We start from the raw sequence: 21,302 nt of genomic DNA, 5'->3' as shown, positions 1-21,302 counted from the left end.
AAGGCTCTAGACGTCGAATGAACACTATTTTTACCAAAAATCCAATTTTTATCTAATTAACCACCCAAAAGGGTAGAGCTCAAGCTCCAGGGTCCTGCTAGCAGGAGCCGGAAAAAAGAACTGAAAGTAACTTGTCTTGGCTGTGCATCCTGGGATACCGGGGGTCTCTGGAGAGTTTCTTAAAGGCACGGTATCCCTTTAGCAGACACATAATGACAGCCTATAGGGCTTGTCTGTCCACCCCTTCCTCTCTATTGTTTAAAGGGATTTTGGTGAAGGGAGTGTGTGATAATAAAGGAACATGTCAGATGTGAATAAAAATGACATTTCAACTTTATTGTGGCTTTGTGTTCACTTCAGAGAAAGTGCTGGCCAGTGCAGCCTTGTTGTAATTAGGCTGTATTATTTTGTCTGTCTCTTAAGTGTCTTTGCAGGTCCTCAAATGCGGGACTGCTTAAGAGATATTTTTGATTGCTCCGGGGTCCCCGCACATGGGCGGGACTATTCATAGATTATGACTATACACAGAGATCCCCTACTACAGAAGGTAGCTTTCTTAACCCTCTCGGCCAAACCCTTGCGCATGAGAGATATTTATAGCTTTTTAACCAATGAAATGCTCATTCATAGCTTTATATAGCTGGCCCCTGCCCATTGCAAGACATTCCAAATGTCTTACACTAAGGACAGTACCCCTGCCTCCTAAAGTTGTTCTTATGTATCAGAGATCCATGGGGATTTCTTACTTCATTATGCTGGGGTTGTTTTTAAACAACTCCAACAGCCATGCTCACAATTTATGTAGTACATTCACCTTTATATTGGTCACTTATATTGTATCTGCAGCAGCTTTTGTTTAAAGAAACAAAGGTGTTTTTAAGTGGTTAAATTGTTCAAATGCATGTAAGAAAATTGAGAAAAAAAAAAAAATCAAAGTAAACATTTGAAACTGTGAATATTAACCACATTCACCTCTTCTTCATCACTTGAGGCATCCTCCATTAGGTCGTCAGCAGAATCGTCACTTTTATCATCTTCCTCTTCATCTTCCTCCTTTTCAATGTTTATAAGGACTAAAGTTTTCTTCAATTGACTGGGCTCTGTTTTGACATCTGGGGCAAGTGGCTGGAAAGAACTTTCACCGAGTTCTTCATGACTGAAGCTTGTTACTTTTTTTTCATTGCTTATGTGTTCCGACACCAAACAGGGACTACTTGTTAAATTTCTGCTCAAAGTAAAACCCTTTTCAGAACCTTTTTCTTCTTCCAGGGTGTTGTTTAAACTCTGATGTGACTCAACACTAGTTTTTGTTTCTGCTATATAAGAAGTTCTTGTAGCAAGAATATCTGTGACATGATCCTCACTGATCTCGGACTCAACTTTCTTTGAACTAGGTTCTGGTTTATTTTCCATCTGCTCTTGACAACATGTCTGTGCAGTGTTAACATGATTCTCATGGTACGCTAGTTCTGAAAAACACTCTTCTGCACGGTCCTGTTGTTTAGTAGTATTTCTTTTCCCATCGTTGTACACTGGCTCATTCGGTTTGTCTATCTGATTAGTAGCTTCACTGTTGGTCTTGCATAAAGACAGTGCAGAGGCTCCGTTCTCTTTACCTTTGTTGGACTCTTTGCTGTTTTGCTCTCCAGTGCTCACTACCTCCACAGGATCTACTGCATCTGCACATTTCCTGGACACAACAGTACTGCAGTCTGCACTTGAACTACTGTGATCTACAGCACATTCAGAATCAGAAAAACCTGAATGCTCCACCTGTCCTTTATTGTAAGAGTCTAGACAAACCTTTTTCTCTTCATATTCATTTATTTCTTTCGGGTTTGGACTCTCTTGTTCTCTGTTGTCAGTCTCATCAATGTCTTTTGAAAGTCTGGACTTTTGATCTGTTGTATTATCTAATTTCCCTGATTGAGATGTGTGGCTTATTTTCAGAACCGATACAGCAGAAAGGTCCTTTTGCAAATTCTCTGCAAAATTTGTAACATCAGATGCTACATGTTTCTCACCAGACTCACGTTCAGTCTCAAGAAGCATTTTTCCCCGCATTGTGGCTGCTTCCTCTTCTGAAGACGAGGTCTTCGAATCTGGTTGCCCCTTAAGATCTTGCTGTTCCTTTTGATTGGCAGTCTTGGTATCTTTCAGTAACTGCAAAGATGCAGCATGGGTTAGAATTGAACTTGGAACAGGTTTTTGACCAGGTAGCTGCAGCAAGGCAAAACTTCCAGATTGAAGGGGTACAAGACTTGCTGAGCCCATAGCTTGACCAGCTGAACTATAGGTTATGATTTTGGAATTTGCACTCGACTGTCCTGGTGCTAGACTGCTTGATGTAGGCGGGGAGATCCTTAAAGTAAGTGTGCCAGCCTGGGACACAAAACTAGGTACTGAGGAGAGAGAGGCTGTTGAGTGAGAAATTGCATTATTTGTCGATGAAGACACCACATTTGCCACTTTAGTACTGACAACAGGAGAAGACAATAGAAAGGATGATGTGGAGGTTGGGAGTTGTTTGCTAGCATTGGAAATCTTGCTGGGTAACGGTAACTGGATCCCCATGACAGAACCTGAAGAGAGGAGAAATGCAATAATATTAAAACACAATTTCTAAATGGCATTAATTACTGTAATCCACTTTTCAAATCAGGAATTATATTTCATCAATCAAGCACAATGAGTCATAAGGACAAAGTTACTTACTCTATAAGCATAGGCTTGTAGCCTGAACTGCATGTTTTGCATAGTCTTGCAAGCTAATGTTGGGCTTGGGCATTGAAAGTCGTTTTTCTTCGAAGATGCTTTAAGTCACAGGATACTGTGAGACGACTCCTCTAATCAACAAACAAGTTAAGTACCTTCAGTAATGCCTTAGCTGGTATAGACTAACTAGCTGCCGGATCCTACCTTTAAATTATCCCCATGCGCCAGACTGGGTCTGTAAATTTTCGTGAAAGTACCCCTGCACATTAGTAGGGTGCCAGAAGTGACGGGCATGGTGTCTCAATAAGCGCCTCCCCAGCGGGCTGCTGTCAGTTTCTTTTTGCGAGCTTCCATGTCCAGAACAACAAAGAACATTGGACCAAAGGAGTAGAAAACTAGGGCCTTGAAAAGGAAAACCCTAGTCCCTAGAAATCCGTTTGCAGAGCGGGAAGGGTGGGTGGGTCGGTAAGGAATCTGATGGCAAGATTGAGCTCGCTCAGTACTGCGTGTCTGATTTGGCTGTGTTGATGAGTGAGAAGGTCTGACCTGAATGGCAGTTTCTTCTGTGGGCTGATGAACATCTGCAACAGCATTAAGTACCAGGGTTGTCTAGCCCAAGTTGGGGCCGCCAGAATGAGGGTTGTAGAGACCTGCCACATTTTCCTAATCAGATATGCAAAGAGTGGGAGAGGTGGACCAGCGGAGGAAAATATCCCTGTCTAGGTGATCAAGTGTATTGCTCATAGACTGAGGGCGCCTGGAGGCAAAGCTTTGGCACTTCCTATTTCCTAAGGTGGAAACTGGTTGATGGGTGGTGTCCTCCACCAGCAAAAGTACAGGAGGACTTGGGGGTGGAGTTCCAACTGGTGGGCTTGTTGATGCACCCTGCTAAAGAGGTTCACAACACCCCGGGAGGTGTTCTGCCACAAAAACTCTGCAAGATTCCATTATACTTAAAAGTTTCATAACTGTTCTTACAGGCAAAGTATGCAGCAGCTGTTGGAATGCTATTATTCTCTGATAATTGGGGTATGCCTTTCCCGTGAAAGTATTTAGAATCGAACCCACGAAGGGTTGGATCTATGGAGATTAGAGATGGGACTTTTTTTACATTTGCGGTGGAACCAAGGCTGTGGAGGACATTTAAAGCTAGCTGAGTCATAGCTAGACATTTCTGCCTGCTGCTTAACCAACCAGCTGTCGAGCTATGGGAATTTATGAATGCCTCCCACTCTGCGTAGATGAGTGGCCACCACTGCGAAACACTTTGTGAAGAACCTTGTGGGTGTGGTGACTCCAAAGGCTAGTACTGTGAACTGGTAATGCTGTCCGCTTACCACAAACCAGAGTGGATAGGATTGTGAGATCTAATGCAGTCATGAAGTTACACAGACAGAGCAGTAGGATGACATCCTGCACAGTCATCTGCAAAGAGCTGTTGAAAATGTTCAGACACGATGCACCTATAGAGCGCCCTCAGGTCTAATATGAGGAAGGGGATGTCTTTCTTTACATTAAGAAAATATAGTGAACAGACACGTTTCTGTGTTGCAGAAGGTGCAGTGGTTGTATTGCACCCTTTTGGAGGAGCAGTACTGTGACCTCTTCTTGTAAGAGAATGAGGTGGGCTTGACTGAGGATGCAATGGCACACTGGCATGTTTGTTGGGTGGTATAGAATTCTAGGCAGTAGCTCTGATGGATGACAGTTAACACCCAAGGATCGAAGGTGATTTACATCCAGCAATGGTAGAAATCTCCTATTTTACCGCCGATGGGTGTTGGTTAATCGAGGAGGATGGATGGAGCCAGGGCATGGTAGCAGGGGCGCTGTTTTGCAGATCAGCCCCTTCGATTCCCCTTAGCGTTAGGCATCCATCTACAGACTCCCTGAGAGTAACCCCTGCCTGCTTAGGACTCATGAAGAGTTGCTGCTGGCGCTGGTAGGATTGTGCCTGGCATGGGGGTGTTGTCTTACTCCCACCTCTTGCTTGGTGCCTTTGAAAGGAGACCCTTGGTGTTGATGGTTGTACTGCTCTGTTGAACTTGGCAATCTCAGTCATTCTTGATCTTCTCTGACATCTCGTCCACTTGAGGGCCAAAGAGATGTTTGTTCTCCATCAAACAGGATGCTAAGAAGGTGCTTTAAAGTACGAGTTACTTCCCTTCGGTAACGATGTATCTGGTAGAGACGATTCTAGCCACATATTCCTTCACGTAGAATTATCCCCAGGCGTGAGACTGGATCCGGAAAACGTTTTGCCTAGCATTCCTGCGCGCCGGGGGGACGGCATCACGCGACTCCGTCCAGGCGTCGTCCGCGCACGTGACGTCAGCGAGGTCACATAAGTCCCACTCCGGCACGCCTACGTCAGTTTTCTTCGGAGAACTTTTCCGCGCCACAACGTGGAGTCAGAAGACAAAACTGTGAGAGTATAGGAACAGTGTGCGAAAGAGCAGAAAAAGGAATTGTGAGGAACACCACCATAAAGAGCTGCACCCGGCACTGCTGTACCCAAAGGCAGGGAAAGAATAAAGAACAGGGCAGCAACCCTGCCAGTGCAGAGACAGCCAGTAACCCCCCCCCCCCCCCCCCGAGACAAGGAACATATGTAAAAATGTCACGATAACATGCAACAGGACTACAACCCCAACCAAAGACAAGGAAGGGGAACCAGTCGGGGTCACACAGGGAACAACAAAACTCCAAGACATCCCCATCAAAGAGTGTGACAACCCCCATCAGGAACAAGGGCAGAGGCACAGCCTAAAGACCCCAACCTCAAGGGTCGCAAAGAGCCAGAAGTACCAGCAAACCTATCCTCCCATGTGCCAACGGGGAGGAAAAGGGGGACAGCCCGACAGAAAGAGGGAAAGAATGTACTCATAGAAGACACAGCCCCACACAGGGAAGCGAGTGCAAAAGACCGAATCACAAACCCTTGCAGAACGGAGAGGAAGGGCGGGGCGTGTAGGAATCTGCGGCTAGAATCGTCTCTACCACCCACAGGGAAGCTAGTGCAAAAGACTGAATCACAAACCCTTGCAGAACGGGGAGGAAGGGCGGGGCGTGAAGGAATCTGCGGCTAGAATCGTCTCTACCAGATACATCGTAACCGAAGGTAAGTTACTCGTACATCTGATAGAGACTACTAGCCACAGATTCCTTCACGATATCCTAGCCATACACAAGGGGAAGGAGGGTCTGCGAGAGGACCCCACCTACCGGGGCAGGACAGAGGACTGCCCGGGGGCTGAGTCCAAAACAGGACGAGGAGCGCTGTCCCCCAGGCAAGGGGAAAAGAATAGAAGATAGCCAGTCCTCACTCAGCAGAGGAAACAAGGCAAGGCGCAAAGAGGCCAAACACCCCACACCCACGTGAGGCAACAAAACCTCCGCCCAAGGCCAAGGCAAGGAAAGGAGCACTGAAGGAGAAGGGCAACCTAGAGACTCCAAGGAGAAGAGGAAGAGCAAAGGCAATCCCAGACAGGATGGCGCCGAAGGAGAAGAGCAACCTAGAGACACCAAGGAGAAGAGGCAGAGCAAAGGAAATCCCAGACAGGATGGCGCCGGCGGCAAGAAACAGGCGGAAGCCGAAAAGGGAAACTCAAGGTCACCCAGGAAGAATCTTCCAACACCCCACAGGGACAAACTGCGCCCGCAAGAGGGTCCAGAAGTCAGGGACCATCCCCCCCCCCACAGGGAGAAGAGGTAAAGCAGAGTGCAAGGCCCACTGGAAGCAGCGGAGAAGGCAGGATGACAGTTCCACTAAAGCCCCAAAAAGGCACAACGGTGCAGAAAGAACAAGAGGGCGGCACTGGCAAGCTCCGCCAGACGCCAGGGACACCACAGAACGAACACTCAAAGCAAAAAGGCGAAGAACAAGGTTGCATCCGCAACATACCATAACGCCACGAAGAGCAGAAGCCCACAGGCGACCACAACTCCCCAGGACATACCAGGGCTATATAACAGCCAACCCTGCCCCACATGGGGCATGTCATATCCCAAGACATGGGAACCTCTTAGGAAGAAACTTTTGCAGCAGAGGACAACAAAAAAGACCTGCGGCAAAAAACCCCGCAGGAGTCCAATTAAGCAGCAATAGGGGAAATGCAGAAGGGCTAATCTCAGGCCCAGCATGGTGTAAAAAACCCAAAGGAAAAACACAGTAAAAAAGGGCTGGCCAGCAGCCAACAGAACCACATCCTCAGCCAGACAACCGGGGCAACCCACCCCAACGGAAGAACAGTTCCAAGAACCAGAGAAACACGCAGGTCACTGACGAGGAGAAGAAGGAGGGGGAGGAGGAGGACAAAGCCCCGCTAAGAACCTCTGGATGGCTGAGTCTGCAGGGGCATGGAACAAAAGAGCACCATCGAAGGGAAGGTCCACCAGCCGTTCTCGAACATTCTCCGGGAACACACTGTCCCGAAGCCAGGCATGGCGACGAAGGGCAACCGAAGAAGCCATGGCACGACCTAACACCTCTGAGATGTCCAAAGCGGAGCGAAGGATAAATGCCGCCAGCTCCCGACCATCCAAGACGTGATGTCTCAAATCCACACAAGCTCCCTCCTGAGAAGCAGCAGACATAAGTGACCCCGCCGAGTCCCACAAGCAAGAAGTTGCCCTAGCCAAAACACACAGTGTGTTAAGGGCCTGATTGAGGCAAACATATTGCGCCCCCAAGAGTCCAGCCAGCGGGCCTCCCGTGAAGGGGAGGCAACAGAAGCGGCAAAGCAGGAAAGGCAGACTGCAAAAGGGGGCCTCTGGTCGAAGGGTGAAGAGAAAGGCACACCGGATCACGCGGTGCAGAAGGTGCTGGGGCACAGGGTCCCCCGTGGCGGCACAGCCTCAAGTCTCCAAGAGAGAAGAATGGAGTGAACCTTCAAAGGGAAGCAATAGTTCCCTACCACCAGAGCCCTGATGGAGAACCTCCAGAAGATGATCTGCAGGAAAATGGGTAGCTGGATCACCCATGCGCAAAATTCCCACAGCCGTGGAAACAGCGCGGGCGAAAGCCGCACCCGCTTCTGTAGGGCCCCGCGGAGGGGAAAGCAGCTCCTCGTTAGGTGACGGCTGCAAGCTAAGGTGGCCATCCCCCAAGCCAACCGGAGGAAGGAATGGCGAAGGCCGAAAGGAAGGAAGAGCGACCGAAGAGTGGGGGACTTGCTGCTCCTCCCGCGAAGACCACGGTCGTGGAGACGGCGAGGAGCCGCCTTTAGACGACGTCCGGGAAAAAGCCACGACACGGCGGTCTGTCTCCGGCGAGGATGACACCAGCAACCGCCAAACTTCTGGAGATGAGGAGGCGTCCGAAGTAGAGCCCGCGACCCGACGTTGGCCCGGCGCCTTAGAGTCCGCAACCTGAATCAGGACACCGTCGCTGACTGGCGCTGGAGGAGACGCCGGGGTGACCTCCGACACAGCACACGGCGCAGGAGACTGGAGATGGACCGGAGCCGGGGTGGCGAAGGGACGGCGCTTGAACGGCGCCGACCTGACCTCCGACGAGGCAGCCGCCTGTGCGGAGGGACGAGGAGACCCCCGCCAGCCGCGACTCGTGACAGGGTGAGACAGGCCCTCCGCCAACCCCTATGAGGCCGCCAGGGCCAGTAGCTTCCGGTGCCTTAGCAGCGTCACCTCGGCCTCGGACAAAGTCGCCGCCTGTCCTGAGGACCGAGAGGGGCTCGGGCGAGAAGGGCCCTCCGCCGACCCCTGCGGCTCCGCCAGCGCCAGCAGCCGCCGGCGCCGTGGCGGCGTCACCTCAGCCTCGGACAAAGCCGCCGCCTGTCCCGAGAACCGAGAGGGGCTCGAGGTGCGACCAGAGCCCCGGCGACCTCCCGCGACACCACAGGGACTCCCGCGAGAGTTTGCGGCGAAGCAGAGGCGCCGTGGTCCGAAGGAGGGACCCCCGAAGGGCCACACCCCAACAGCACCACATCCTCCGAGCCTGGTTCCGAACCAGTTGGCACCGGGGGCTCCGGCGATGCCGCGAACGGCCCCGCACACTGCAAGGGATCCGCCGACGTCCCAGGAGGGGAAGGAGGAGAAGCCAGCGAGGCCTGGAAAGCCACCGCATACATCTCCATCTGGGCTCTGGTCGCCCCCACGCCGGGAAACTGCGTATAAGGGGACGACGCGTGGGCCCGCACCACCCAAGGAGAGCCCACACCCCGACAGGACGGAACCCGACCCTCGGGGACAAACTGCGACACTTACCAAGAGGTGAGCGGCGCACTTGCGACCTGGGAGAAGATCGAAGTCGGCGAGGGAAGCCACGGATCTGAGAACCCTCCTCAGGGTCGGGCGAGATGATGACGCCGACCTGGACACATGAGCCGACAGAAGTTTCATCCGGCGCTCACGCCGGGACTTCGGCTTCATCTGCTGGCATGCCTCACAATCAGTGGAGTCGTGGTGCCCCCCAAACACCACACAAAGATGGGGTGAGGATCCGTCGCCGACATGAGGCAGCCACACGACAAACAAGTTTTACAGCCCGAAGGCATTCGCATACTGTTCCCACACACGCAGCAATATCAGAAGGGAAAGGCCTAAACAGGCACAGAGCACAAACCGGATCCGCGTTGCACGCGGAAAAGGAAAAAACTGACGTAGGCGCGCCGGGGTGGGACTTAAGCGACCTCGCTGATGTCACGTGCGCGGATGACGCCTGGGCGGAGTCGCGTGATGCCGTCCCCCCCGTGCGCAGCAATGCTGGGCAAAAAGTTTTACGGATCCAGTCTCACGCCTGGGGATAATTCTATGTGAAGGAATCTGCGGCTAGTAGTCTCTATCAGATACCTGAGACACAAAGGTATGCATGTTGTTGGAGCAGGATTGTAGAAGACTGTGTCTGCTGCCTCTAGGACACAACAGGTAATCATGTTGGAAATTATGTGACTAGTTTTTCACCCCTCATTCTATAGGCTCAGGAAGGTGCTGTACAAGGGCCTCCATTTCATCTCAGTTATAACGGTTGTATCTTGAGAGCAAACTTGCAGAGTTGATCTGCCACTGGGCCACTGCCCCAACTGCAATTATTTTGAAAGCAAATGACACACAGATGATGGACGGAATGCAGAGCAAATCAAACATTCACCCCAGTCAAAAGATCTGGGTTAAATCTGTTCATCAATTGTTCTTTTGCTTTTGTCACCCCGAGTGAGATGGGTATGCCCAGACCTGGGTCCCGTGCTCCCCATGCAGAAGGAGTCAAGACAGCCTGGCTGATGAGGGGTGAAACCCCGAAACCGGTCCTAGGAGGCTTGTTTCCAGTCCAGGGAGGACCTGGCCGAGCAGTTCGGGCCAGGTTGTTCACATGGGGAGCAAGGTTAAGACTAATTTGCATATGGCTGGGTTCAAACTGGAATGGAATGGGGAGTAAAAGAAACAATGGAATTAGGCTCAGACCTCCTTACTTGGGTGGATGTACGACATTGTTCTGCATTCTGTCCATCAATTGTTCTTTTTGCATTTTTTTGACAGCAGCATTAAAACACTTCTTCTATCTGGAAGAGCGCTCCCTGGTGCTTGAGTGGATGCCTGCTTCCTTGTGGTATGCACCACAAGAGAACCGGAGGAGAATGGCCCTCGAATGTAGAGAGCATCAGTGAGAGATGCCTTGAACTTCCTCTATACTTCTGCATAACCATCTTGGCTCTAACAGGATCCTTAATGTTCTTTGAAGCGCTCTTGAGCATTGGATGAAACTAAACTGAGTTCAGTCTTTAAGAGGGTTTCTACTAAAAGTCTATCATCTTGAATGATGTGCATCTCATCTTTATGATGGAGAGCTGCAATATTATTAACTGAGTGATGCACAGTAGTATCTTCAGGGGGGCAATGGCTTGGTTGGATAAGGCTTGAGGTACAGCTCATCTGGTAGTTCTCTCACTAGTTTCCCCCACCTCCTGTCCCAGCAGGTTGACCATGTGGGTCTCCCTCCCCATAATAACTACATGTTACAGGGAGGGTTGACTGATGATCCCTCTAGAGACTGAGAATGGGGGTGTAGGAGATGGAGAATCTGAGCATGGACGAAACAGTGGGATGGTGGATGGGAGTGCCTGCATGTAGATCATTGGAGAAGGGCTTGTAGACTTGTACTTGTGTCTCAAAGGCTAATTCTTACTCGATTGACAGCCTCTGCTTCCTGGGGTTCAGAGGTAAATTACTTGCAGCTTTTCCTTGGGGCGGCTTCGCTGAAATCTTTTCATTCTCTGCATGCAAATAAAGCTTCTTGTCTAGGATTTAATTCTTCAGCAAGCCTTTTAAGAATAGGTACTTTTGACCCATCCGAAATGTGTGTTGAAGGTCTTGTACTGGACCTACAGTACTGCATCAGCACCAAAGGCAGAAAGTCGTAATTCTTTGTGGGCAAGGGTGTCAAGGTGTCTGACCCCTTTCCGTGGGAACCTGTTTGTTTCGGTGTCGAATAGAGTTCAAAGACACTGGTGCACTGGATGCCATGGCTTTTTTTTGTGAGCGTTTGGGGCTGGATGCCTAATTCACTTGGGAGCAATGCCAGGGCATTTAGGTGGGTTGGGGTTTTGAGGCTGTACTATAAGCAGAGGTGGTGTCCGAACCAAATGCCAAGGGCGGAGAGGGGGTTAGTAGGCTGGACAATACCCATGTAGATTGTGGACTAGAGAAGGAGTCACACTTGAATCTTCTTCAAAGAAAAACAACTTGTAATATCCGAGACCAACACTAGAAGTAGGAGTATGCAAACCATGTGTATTTAGAGCCACACATTCTACGAACGTGAGCTTTTCGTACAGGTTTCATGAACAAATCGGATGACAAAAGAACAATGCTGATAATACACTCATCAGGCTACAATATACTGCTCATAAGTTCACCAAAGAATGGGACTCTTTTTTCTTTAAAGAGTGCACTACTGTAAGAAATCCAACTTTCTTTTTGCTAGCTTTAGAACTATCAGCACTTTACTCCTGCTACCAGTAGAAAGTGTGTATGTCCCCACTACCTCCCCCCATAATATGGGCAAACTGGTGTACCCATTAATTGGTATATTTATAATTCGCTAGTATATGGTACAAAATGCAGCTAAGTGGCAGGAAGCACTTACTGTGCCATACAATATAGTGGTAGTGCACACATGGTTTCAGACCTAGCACTGTAGCCTAAATGTAACAGTGCAAGACATGAACTGCAGCCTGTCATAATAAACCCTTTCCACAGGTAAAAATCCTCCTTTTAAATATTATTAAGTCACCCCATGTAGGCCCTATAGCTGACAAGGCAGGGTGCATGGTATTCAAAAGTAGGACATGTAAAAATGTAATGTTCACACTCTTTTCCTTTAAGGCTACAGCCTGTGCCACGTTTTCAAAGCAACAGTTGCTAAGTTTACCAGGTTCATGCCCAACTAGCTGGCTCCAGTCCAGGTTGTTCATCTGCATTCTCAGACGTAATTTATATTGAACAAAACAAGACTATAAGTCCCAAAATGCAAAGAGAAAAACATCAGCACAATTAAAGGGGTGTAGCTATCAATAGTGCAGTGACACCAGGGCCCCGGGTTTTTGAGGATCATCAAATTCGAATTATTGCGTTTTTTCAAAATTACAAATACAGCAGCTGGTAGAGGGAAATGTTGGGATGGATTTATTTTCCTCACTTGCCTAAAGGCCCCTGGAGAGCTTGCTACACCACTGAACAGTTATCATGCATGCAGTCAGCAATCTTGACAGGGCTGCAAAGATCCCTACAAACCACCCAGTAAAAAGCTACATACATCCCATGTCATTGAACCATTCCCCTTCAAACACAATCCATAGCCTCCCCACCCCCACCCCACCCCCCTTTCAATCCATAAAGAATGCAGCTAGGGAAATTTTCGAAGTTGTTAAAAGATTAATATCTCAGGTAGCTTGCGCCAGATCCCAGCATCCCTCTGTGGACTGATGTGGACAGTTGGCGACTTACTTTCACAATAAAATCTTGGGGCCCGACTAACTTTACGACTTTCGGTATTCACAGAAGGCATTTAGGAGTACTAAAGTTAGGATTTTGACTCAGTCAAACTTAAGTTTTGGTCTTAAGTTAAACTGAAGACAAACTTAGGTTTGTCTTAAGTTTAACTTAATACCAAAAGGAATATGCTACTTACCAGTATGCATCTGTTCTTGGCATGTAGAGCTGCAGATCTACACACTTTTGCATAGATCGCCATCTGGTGTTGGGTCCGGATGTTTGCAGTTTGTTTTTCCTCTTGGAAAGCCTTTGGAAGTCACGAGGTCGGTGACTCCTCCTTTGGATCGTATTGCGCATGGGCTTCGGCTCCATCCTCAGATTGTTTATCGCCAGCAGGGAAAGATGGAGCGTAGTAATAACAGTGAAGAAACCCATGTGTATATCTAAATAAGATAAACTGGAACAGATACAGGTAGCCGGGGGGGCGGGTGTAGATCTGCAGCTCTACATGCCAAGAACAGATGCATACCGGTAAGTAGCATATTCCGTTCGAGGCATATGAGCTGCAGATTACACACTTTTGCATAGACTATATAGCAGTTCCTAACCTTAGCGGCGACCACCGGTATCTGTTGCAGTGGTTTGAAATAATGTTTTGAGTACAGCCTGGCCCACACTAGCTTGTTGCTTAGTTTGCACATCTACACAATAGTGTTTGGTGAAAGGGTGCAGTGTTGACCATGTAGCTGCTTTGCAGATATCATCTAATGGGATGTTCCCTAAAAATGCCATGTAAGCCCCTATCTTTCGTGTAGAATGGGCATTAGGGGGAATGGATAGCGTTCGTTTTGCTTTGTGGTAGCAAATCTGGATGCATTTTACAATCCACCTAGCTATCCCTGATTTTGAGATGGGGTTGCCCTTGTGTGGTGGAGAGAAAGACAAACAGTTGTTTGGTCTTACGGAAAGGTTGTGTTCTCTCGATGTAGTAGAGTAAGGCTTGTTTGACATCTAGTGTGTGCAGAGCCCTTTCTGCAACACTCTGTGGTTGCGAGAAAGATACTGGTAGTTCTACAGATTGGTTTAAGTGAAAAGGAGAAATGACTTTAGGTAGGAATTTTGGGTTGGTACGGAGAACAACCTTGTTATGGTGCATTTGAAGAAAAGGTTCTTGTATGGTAAGTGCTTGTATCTCACTGACCCTTCTAAGGGAAGTGATGGCTACAAGGAAAGCTGTTTTGCATGTTAGGAATTGTAGTTCGCATTTGTGCAAATGTTCGAAGGGAGGCCCCATTAGCCTTGTGAGAACGATATTTAAGTTCCACACAGGTGAGGGTGGTACTCTGGGGGGAATTATTCTTTTCAGGCCTTCCATGAAGGCTTTAATGGCAGGTACTCTAAAGAGTAATAGATGTTGACTGTTTTGTAAGTAAGCTGCAATTGCTACGAGGTGTAGTCGAATGGACCTATAGGCTAGATTACACCTTTGTAGGTGGAGTAAGTAGCCTATGATGTGTTGAATGGACACGTCCAGTGGATTGATGGTGTTGTTATGGCAATAAACAACAAATCGTTTCCACTTGGCAGCGTAGCACGCTCTAGTGGTAGGTCGTCTAGCTTCTCTGATGACGTTCATACAGTCAGTGGGAAGATGTAGGTACCCAAATTCTAGGATTTCAGGAGCCAGATCGCAAGGTTGAGCTGACCTGGGTCCGGGTGTCTGATCTCTCCATGGTTCTGGGTTAGGAGGCATGGTGAGAGGTGTAGTTTTTGATGTGCTACTACAGAGAGTTCCAGCAGCGTGGTGTACCACGGTTGTCTGGCCCACGTTGGGGTTACTAGGATTAGTGTGAGGGAGTGCTGTTGTAGTTTGCGCACCACTAATGGAATGAGTGGGAGAGGCGGAAAAGTATACGCAAATTTGCCTGACCAGTTCATCCATACCGCATTTCCTTTGGACAATGGGTGTGGGTATCTGGCGGCGAAGCTTGGGCATTTTGTGTTTTCGTGGGTGGCAAAGAGGTCTATCTGTGGATGCCCCCACATTTGAAAGAACGGATGGAGAACCTGTGGGTGAAGTTCCCACTCGTGGATTTGTTGTGTCTGTCTGCTGAGCAGATCTGTCACGGTGTTTTGCACTCCTGGGACATGTTGAGCTAGGAGAAAGATTTTGTGGGGAATTACCCATCTCCATATGCTCTGTGCTAATTGAGAGAGCTGTGGAGAGTGTGTGCCGCCTTGTTTTTGTATATAATACATGGCCGTCATGTTGTCTGTGCGAATGAGGACTGCCTTCCCTGAAATCTGTGTTTGAAAGGATTTTAGGGCTAAAAAGATTGCTAGTAACTCCAGATGGTTGATATGGAGTAACTTTTGTTGAGGCGTCCATGTGCCCTGCACGGTGAGATGTAATAGGTGAGCTCCCCAGCCGGAGAGCGATGCGTCCGTTGTTAGTATTATCTGTGGAACCGGGTCAAGGAACGGTCGACCTTTGGAAAGGTTTGTGGTGTTATTATTTAATTTATTTAAAACATTTGTAGAGCGCAGCTGTCACCTGGCAGGTATCCTGGCGCTGGTAGCTTACTCCTGGGATTTTAGTCGGGGGGTGACTAGGGGCGGACGGGGTATGAGGAGTGGGGGAAGAGCCATGTTTTGATTCGCTTCCTGAAGGGTAGGAGGTGAGGGATTTGGCGGATATCGGCAGGCAGACTATTCCAAAGCTTGGCCGCAGCTACTCTGAAGGATCTTCCCCCAATTCTGGCCTTCTTGCATCTAGGTACTTTCACAAGGCATGCGGTTACGGACCTAAGTGTTCTGGTGGGGATGTACCACGAGAACAGACGTTGAAGAGGTATAGGTCCTGTACCGTGTAATGCCTTGAAGACCAAGCAAAGGGCTTTGAAGGCAATGCGTTGCTTCAAGGGAAGCCAGTGCAACTCGGCCAAGGCAGCGGTGGCCGAGGATCTCCTGGTCCATCCAAGAGCCAGTTTGGCTGCTGCCGACTGAACTCGTTGGAGTCTGTCTAACAGTGTCGCAGGGGATTCAAGCAGGAGGGCATTACAATAGTCAAGGCGACTGAGAATCGTACACCTGACTATCGATGCTCGGGCTGATGGTGGTAGTAGAGGCAGGATTTTGCGCAGTGAGCGCATAAGGGCTGAGCAGGTGACGACTGTTCTTGAAACCTGCGTTTCCATGCTCAGTTGGTGATTTAGCATGACGCCCAAATTGCGAACGCTGGTAGCAGGTAGCGGGTTGTTTAAGTTTTCCGGGGGCCAAAACTCGGCAGGCAGAGGGCGGGGTATGCGGCTTGCGGGACAGAACAGAACCTCGGTTTTCGAGGAGTTGAACTGGAGGGAGTTCCGATGTAACCAGCCTGCGGTGTCTCTTAGGCAGTTGTGGAAGGCTTCTAAAGAGATGGAATCTTCGCCATCCCAAGAGCCACTGCAGAGAGCGATGGGTGCGACCGTCTACCAACACCAGATCTGTCAGTTGACCTTGGGCCTGGTTCCACTGGTGCGCTAAGCACTCTTGGAGGGGACGCATCTGGAGTATTGCGTGGGGCACTATGAAAATGCAAGAGGCCATCATCCCTATTAGTTGCATGAACACTCGTGCTGGAAGGGAGTGTTGAGGTATGAATTTTTGTCGTAAAGCCTGAATGCTTGCAATCCTGGCTGGATTGGGGTAGGCTATCGCTTTTGAGGTGTCTATGGTGGCACCGAGGTATTGTTTTATGTGGGATGGTTGTAGCTGGGACTTTTGGTGGTTCACCATGAAGCCTAGTTGGTGAAGTAGTTCGATTGTGGTGGCGGTGTGTTGTACACACTGATTGTATGAAGTGGCTTTTATCAGCCAATCGTCTATGTATGGGAAGACGTGAATGTGCTGTCTTCTCAAGTGTGCCGCCACCACTGCCAGGCACTTGGTGAATACCTGTGGTGCTGTTGTGACTCCGAACGGGAGCACTTTGAATTGGTAGTGTTGTCCATCCACTAGAAATCTGAGGTACATTCTGTGAGCATGGTGCACTGGAATGTGGAAGTATGCGTCTTTCAAGTCCAGAGTGGTGAGGAAGTCGTTTTGGGAGAGGAGAGGAAGTACCTGCTGAAGCGTCACCATATGAAAATGGTCTGAGTGTATGTATGTGTTTAGGGGCCGGAGATCTAGAATAGGTCGTAGAGTCTCGTCCCTTTTTGGTATGAGAAAATATAGGGAGTAGACCCCCATATTTTGTTAATTGACAGGAACATGTTCTATTGCCTGTTTATGTAGGAGGGAGTTTACCTCCTTTAGTAAGTTTGAATGTTCTTGTGACATTGGGCGTTGCCTGGGTGGAATATTTGGGGGGGGGGGTAGATGTTAGTTCTAGGCAGTAGCCTGACCGAATTATTTGGGTCACCCATTTGTCTGAGGTGATGGTCTCCCAGACATGAAGGAAATTTTGGAGTCTGCCCCCGACCGGAGTGGAATGGTCTGAGAGGAGCGGGGGGAAGTCATTGGGTAGGAGGTGTGGCAGAACGGGCATTGTTTGTTTTGCCTCTGCCCTTGTTGTTGTTACCCCTGTAGCCGCCTCTTTGGTAACCTTTTGTAAAGGTGGTGTGAGTAGGGGATTTATATGATGTGGACGCTGTGCCTGAGGAGTAGCCTCTTTGGCGCGTACCTCGGTGTCGAGGTGGAGGCCGGTTACTTTTTCGGTGCCGAAGTGTGTTTCTCGGCACCGCTGGTAGGCTGGCTCGAGCCCGAGCCGCCGGAAGGCTTAGTTGGCTTCTTCACCGGAAGGTGGGGTGTGTGAAGCAGTGTCTCTGGTCTTGCTTAGGCCCGGAGGCGAAGGCGTGACCGAAGCCTTTTTGAGTGTCGGAGCGGGTGTGTGGGGAGGGGGGGGTAGATTGGTACTCACGACCCTCTGCGCCGGAGTGATGTCTTCCACATCTGACTCGTCGGCCTCGGAAGCGCTGACGAGGTCCTCTTCGGTGCGATGCTGTCCCGGATCGTCGATGTCGTCTCCGAAGATGTCGACTGGAATGGACGTCGAGGAGTGTGCCATGTTCCTTCTGGCTCTTCGGTCCCGAATAGTCTTTTTGGATCGGAAAGACTTACAGGCCGGACAGTCTCGAGCCTCGTGTTCAGGGGGGAAAGGCAGCGGTTGCATACCTCATGAAGATCGGTGTGGGGGACTTTGGACCCACATTGAGGGCACTTTTTTAAATGGAGTTCTTTCCATGAGCCGGGACCGGAGCTTGGGTAGGCCCGAAGGCCGCCGTAGACGACTGGAACCGAAGGTTTTGTGCCGATGAGAAGGCGCGTTGATTGAAGAGATCGTGATCGAAACAATACCGCGATTTGGGGTGAGGATTGCGCGTGGATCGTCGAACTGGAAGCTGTTCGGAACCGGAGCACAAAGATTACATCCGAGCCCGACGGCGGAAAAAAACAATCTGAGAATGGAGCCAAAGCCCATGCGCAATACGATCCAAAGGAGGAGTCACCTACCTCGTGACTTCCAAAGACTTTCCAAGAGGAAAAACAAACTGCAAACATCCAGGCCCAACACCAGATGGCGATCTATGCAAAAGTGTGTAATCTGCTGCTCATATGCCTCGAACCTTAAGTTTAACTGAGACAAAATCCTAACTTTAGTACTCCTAAATGACTCCTATGAATACCGAAAGTTAGGATTTTGTCTCAGATTACCTCCCTGCCAGATGAGGACTTACTGGACATTATACATTCCAGTACACGCTCCTCAACCAAGGCTACTCTCTATATTTTGAACCAATTTCGTTGGATAGATCTTTGACAGACTTAAGTAACCTTAAATCAGGATCTCCATCAGACCCGTGCCCGTCACACTTGTTAGCCTTAGGGGCTACTGCCATTAACTCTTTGGCAAATAGGTGCTTAATGTGTCACTGGCTACAGCTATGGTACCCTGGTCCTGGAAACAGGCCAAAGTTCTGCCCTGCCAAAGAAAACATCAGTGGACCCGGGAATCCAGTCCAATTACAGACCGGTTTCTTTATTTCCAGCCGTGTCTCAGGTACTAGAAAAAAATGCTAAGCAGCAACCTTCTTTATACTTGGAAACCAATAACCTGCTCCATCCAAGTCAGTTGGGCTTTAGAGCCCACTTTTGTATAGAGACAATGCTAATGGAGTTAACAGAATAAATCAAAGGCATCTTAGAGCCCGGGTGTGAAGGCAGCGCTGATCATGTTAGATTTATCAGCAGTCTTTGATACGATCCCCCACTCCAGACTTCAAGCGCGTCTTCAATCCATCGGCATAATGGGTCAAGCCGTAGACTGGCTTTCCCCCTTTCTGCGAGGCAGAAGTCAACAGGTCTGGATTTCTCCTTTCTCCTCAAAGCTGCGTGAGTTGACAGTGGGAGATACCCAGGGCTCGGCCATGAGCCGAACAGTATTCAATGTGTATATCAACCCTCTTGCCCAGATAGTAGATGCCATGAAGGCAAATGTTATATCTTACTCTGATGATATTCAGCTGCTGTTCTGGTGTGGCAGCGGAGAAGAGATCACAGAGGTCTCCATTAAAACTTGCCTCACTCTGGTTCTCCACTGGATGGCCGTACACCAACTTAAGTGAAACACAGATAAAATTGAAAATCTTTTCTTCGGTAATACTCTCCCAGAAACAAGGCAGAATTTTTTGCTGAAGATGCCCTCCCCCTAGGCCTACAGGATGGCATAGTCAAGAATCTTGGGGTCAAATTCGAGAGCAGTCTGTCCTTTAAGCCACAAATTAAATCAGGGGTAGGCACTTGTTTTGGAATTCTGAGCTCACTACAAAAGTTCTTGCAGTACCTCTCATTTACGGCAAGGAAAACGGTTATTACGGCATGGATTAACTCAAGACTGGATTATGGTAATGCCCTATTCTGGTAAACAACCTTTACAACGCAACTTTTACAACGCACTACCATTACAACTAAAATTTTACAACGCGAGTGGATTTACAACGCATGCTTTTACAACGCAAGTCTTTACATCGACTTGCGCTAGATGGCGTGCTAACATTACAAATAGTGTAGTTTACTATCCCAACACCTTCCCTACTGTTAAGTGGACTGGAGTTGGAATAGTAAATTACACTTTTCTAATGTTAGCAGGCCATCTAGCGCAAGTCGATGTAAAGACTTGCGTTGTAATGGCATTGCGTGGTAACATCGCAGTCGTTGTAACGACCGCGATGTAACAGCTCGCGTTGTAACGTCATACATCCCCCTATTCTTTGGTATTCCCGAATACCTGCTGGACAGTCTTCAGGTAGTCCAGAGTGCAGCAGCTCGTTTTCTTTGGAATTTGCCAGTTAGAACGCATATGTCCCCACCGTTGCACCCTCTGCATTGGCTCCCTATCAGGAAAAGAATCTCATGTTCAAGGCACTAGTGCTGGTACATGGGGCACTTTACTAGACCGGTGCAATTTAACTCGCAACAAGGTTCAGCTTCTACACCCTTGCAAGAAAGCTGTGGCCTTTTAGTAGGCTGCTTACTAAGACTCCCAGAATTCGCTGTTCCAGAGCTGGGGGACAGTCGAACGCCTACGTAAAACCAGTGGTTTGGAGTAAGCTCTCTTTTGAGCTCCAGGCTCTGGATACTTTGACTTGCGCCCCCATTGAGATGACTTCATGCCCTCACGTCCCTCTTTGGCGGGCCCCACGGTGTAAAGAGATTGTGAGAGTGGAGAGTGTTAGTGATGGCTGTTGTTGACTAACCCAAGCTGCTTTACAAAGAACAGATATTTTTAAATGGCTAATACCGCAGCTATATAATAAAATTATAATAATTTACTGCTATTTTAAAAATCAGCATTTCTAGGAATCTAAGCTGTACCTGCATAGGTTAGACTGCATTTGAATTTTCTTTTATTGATTTATTTTTTATTTTTACTTGAACAACAAGTATTCCCTCTGAATGTTATGCACATTCAAATGGAATACTTGTTGTTCAATAAAGTATATGTAAATATTTTCCCTTGACACCGAACAAGCATCTGAATTCAGCAAATAGTATTTTTCAAAGACAGATGCCATTTGTTGAATGTCAAATGAGTGGCCAGCATTCTGTGTGGTCCTTCTTCCCTCTGCTCATGAGCCACTATCCTTTATTGGAGTATCCTGATTCCTGCACAATGATTCAGGAACAAAGAATTCAAATTATCACACTGTCTGTTGCAGGTGGTCATAATTGTTGTTTCCTGCTTGGTTGCAGAATGTACAATAAAAGTGTTTTTGCAACCTCCTTCCAATATTCCCTCCATAATCAAAATAAACTCAGAGAAACAAAACTAGTGGATAGGTAGGTTAGAGGGAAGTGAAAGTGGTAAACATAAATGAAAGAGTAAAAAGTATGAAAGGAGGGGTTATGTTTTGAGGTTCACTCCCTTACCCAAACTCATTAAGTTGCTGATGTTAACTCAAGCTGGAATGCTGCTAGTGAATGAAGAAACACTTTACTCGCAATCTCTTATTTTTGTAGGAACTGAAGGAATGGATCTCTATGACCTTCTCAGAACTGTACGTAAAACCTCTGTGTGGTACCATTATGAATGAGGGCATATTCTGACAGAACTCGCATGAATGACACCAGATGCATGAATGGTGACCATTTGACACAGA

General features: G+C 48.4%; 1 protein-coding gene across 5 annotated transcripts in view; it reads right to left on the bottom strand.

Moving 5' to 3' along the window:
- MGA (MAX dimerization protein MGA) overlaps positions 1-21,302 on the bottom strand; it is a 1,048,942-nt gene that overhangs the window by 286,117 nt on the left and 741,523 nt on the right. For all 5 annotated transcript variants that reach the window (XM_085627074.1, XM_085627072.1, XM_085627075.1 and 2 more), the window contains exon 17: positions 973-2,582. In XM_085627074.1, the coding sequence (XP_085483200.1) occupies positions 973-2,582 (1,610 nt within the window). The remainder of the gene's footprint in view (positions 1-972; positions 2,583-21,302) is intronic.

The sequence above is a fragment of the Triturus cristatus genome, chromosome 9, assembly GCF_964204655.1.
Source record: "Triturus cristatus chromosome 9, aTriCri1.1, whole genome shotgun sequence".
Lineage (NCBI taxonomy): Eukaryota > Metazoa > Chordata > Amphibia > Caudata > Salamandridae > Triturus > Triturus cristatus.
Note: the sequence above shows the minus strand (reverse complement) of the source record. Positions and strands in the feature narration are given on the sequence as shown.